Genomic DNA, 2,458 nt, shown 5'->3' on the forward strand with positions numbered 1-2,458 from the left:
GCCATATAAATGCATGGAATGTGGAAAGACCTTCATTCATAGCAGTTACCTTAATTCCCACAAGAGGATCCACACAGGAGAGAAGCCATATCAATGTGCGGACTGTGGAGAGGGCTTTAGGTGGAATTGTGATCTTACTTCCCATAAAAGGATCCATACAGGGGAGAAACTGTATCAATGCATGGAGTGTGAAAAGACCGTCTGTAATTATAAGTCTCTAATAATCCATCAAAGGAATCACAAAGGAGAAAGACCTTATAAATGCATGGTGTGTGGAAAGACCTTTACTTGTAGCAGTAGTCTTAATTCTCACAAGAGGATCCACACAGGAGAGAAGCCATATCAATGCATGGAGTGTGGAAAGACCTTTAGTTTTAGCAGTCATCTTAATTGTCACAAGAGGAGCCACACAGGAGAGAAACCATATCAATGTGTGGAGTGTGGAGAGAGCTTTAGGTGGAATTCTAGTCTTACCTCCCATAAAAGGATCCACACAGGAGAGAATCCATATCAGTGTAGTGAGTGTGGGAAGAATTTTAGTGGGAGTCAAAGTCTGACCGTCCATAAAAGGATCCACACAGGTGAGAAACCATATAAATGCATGGAGTGCGGAAAGAGCTTTACTCATAGCAGTCATCTTAATTCCCATAACAGGATCCACACAGGAGAGAAGCCATATAAATGTGTGGAATGTGGACAGAGCTTTAGGTGGATTTCTGCTCTCGCCAGCCATAAAAGGACCCACACAGGGGAGAAACCATATCAATGCATGGAGTGTGGAAAGACCTTCTGTTATAATCAATCTCTTATAAGACATCAAAGCAATCAGAAAGGAGAAAGATCTTATAAATGCATGGTGTGGAAAGACAGGACTTGAGAATCCACACAGGAGAGAAGCCATATAAATATGCAATGTGGAAAGGGCTTTAGAAAGAGTTGTGATCTCACTTTTCATAAAATAATCTAAATGGGGGGGGGGGGAAACCCGTAATTTATGCCTTTAGTTCAGCTGCAGGAAACTTGTTCCTTCCAGTGCAAAAGCTTTAGAGAAGAGAAAGGCAGCTCCCAGGATCTCTCATAGAAGCCCTTTAGAGCAGGGCTTTTCAACCTTTTCACCCATTGTACCACTTTTAGGATATGGCAACATCCGAGTACCACCAGTCGCCTAGCAAGGTGTCAAAAACTTGACCAAAAAAAAAAAAGGAAAAAAGTGATGAAGTACAAGTAGTCCTCGACTTACAACAGTTCGCTTAGTGACTGTTCAAAGCTACAATGGCACTGAAAAAAGTGCCCCCCCAAGCCACAGCCGAGGAAGACACCTGCCTGCCCACCCGGCAGAGCTCTTCCTCCTGTCCGAGGTTTTCATTATTGTGAGCATTTCTGTTGAGGATTGGCAGTGGGGGGTGTTTGGTTTTTATTCCCCCCGTCTGCTGGGTGGTTGCAGCGGGTTTTGGTCACTTCAAATGTCCCTGGGACACTGTGACCGTCATAAATATGAACCAGTTTCCAAGCATCTGAATGTAAAACACAAGACCCTGGAGATGCTGCAACATTCCAGCTGATCGGTGCTTCTTCTGGGCTCAGCAGAAGTGCCAGGATCATTGCTGCTTTCCAACTGATTGGTGCTTCTTCAGGGCTCAGCAGAAGAACCAGGATCAGCACCGAGCTCTAGCTGACAGTCCCGAAGAAGCGCCTATCAGCTGGAAAGCGGCACTGATCCTGGCGCTTCCGCTGAGCCCTGACAGCCCTGCAGCTCCAGCCGTCACTCGCTCAGGCTTGTGCGGTGCTGCCACTGGTTCAGCTCATTCCCCTCCCCGCTACCACTTTTCTAGGATGGTCGCGTACCACCTGCCAGGTGTCAATGTGCCACAGGTGGTACCCGTACCACTGGTTGAAAAGCCTTGCTTTAGAGCAGCGGTCATCAACATTTCCAGCTCTGCAGACTAACGGCAAGGAGGGAGAGCGAACTGTTTCACACACGTGTTCGTCCTGGCATGGCTGGGGATCCCTGTTTTAGAGGAGCTGAGGATTTGATAATCTCAGCAAGAGGTGGCAAAAAATGACCGATGGAAAACTAATTTGCTGCCCTCTACATGGGGTTCCCTTGAAAAGTATCCGGAAGCTTCCATTCCTGCTGGAACTTCATTGGCTGCTTGTTTGCTTCTGGGGTCCAATTTAACATGCTGGTTGTCACTTTAAAGCCCTACATGACTTCGGATCAGATTATTTGAAGGACCCTATTCTGTCGGTTATATCTACCCAACCTTCGCTTTGTGGCGAAGGTTGTTGAGAGTGTGGTTGCGCAGCAGTTCCCCCGACACCTGGAGGAAACAGTCTATCTAGACCCGCTCCAGTCGGGCTTCAGACCGGGATACAGCACGGAAACGGCATTGGTCTCATTGGTGAATGATCTCTGGAGGGCCCGGGACAGGGGCTATTCCTCTGTCCTAGTTCTTTT

The 2,458-nt window shown here is 47.2% G+C and overlaps 1 protein-coding gene across 1 annotated transcript; it reads left to right on the forward strand.

Moving 5' to 3' along the window:
- Window positions 1-349: 349 nt before the first annotated feature.
- On the forward strand, window positions 350-889 carry LOC107301962 (zinc finger protein 664-like). The gene has a single exon (XM_015831104.2). The coding sequence runs from the start codon at window positions 350-352 to the stop codon at window positions 875-877; it is 528 nt and encodes a 175-aa protein (XP_015686590.2). The 3' UTR covers window positions 878-889.
- Window positions 890-2,458: the final 1,569 nt, after the last annotated feature.

Source organism: Protobothrops mucrosquamatus, unplaced genomic scaffold (assembly GCF_001527695.2).
Source record: "Protobothrops mucrosquamatus isolate PMUCROS unplaced genomic scaffold, P.Mucros_1.0 scaffold20848, whole genome shotgun sequence".
Taxonomy (NCBI): domain Eukaryota; kingdom Metazoa; phylum Chordata; class Lepidosauria; order Squamata; family Viperidae; genus Protobothrops; species Protobothrops mucrosquamatus.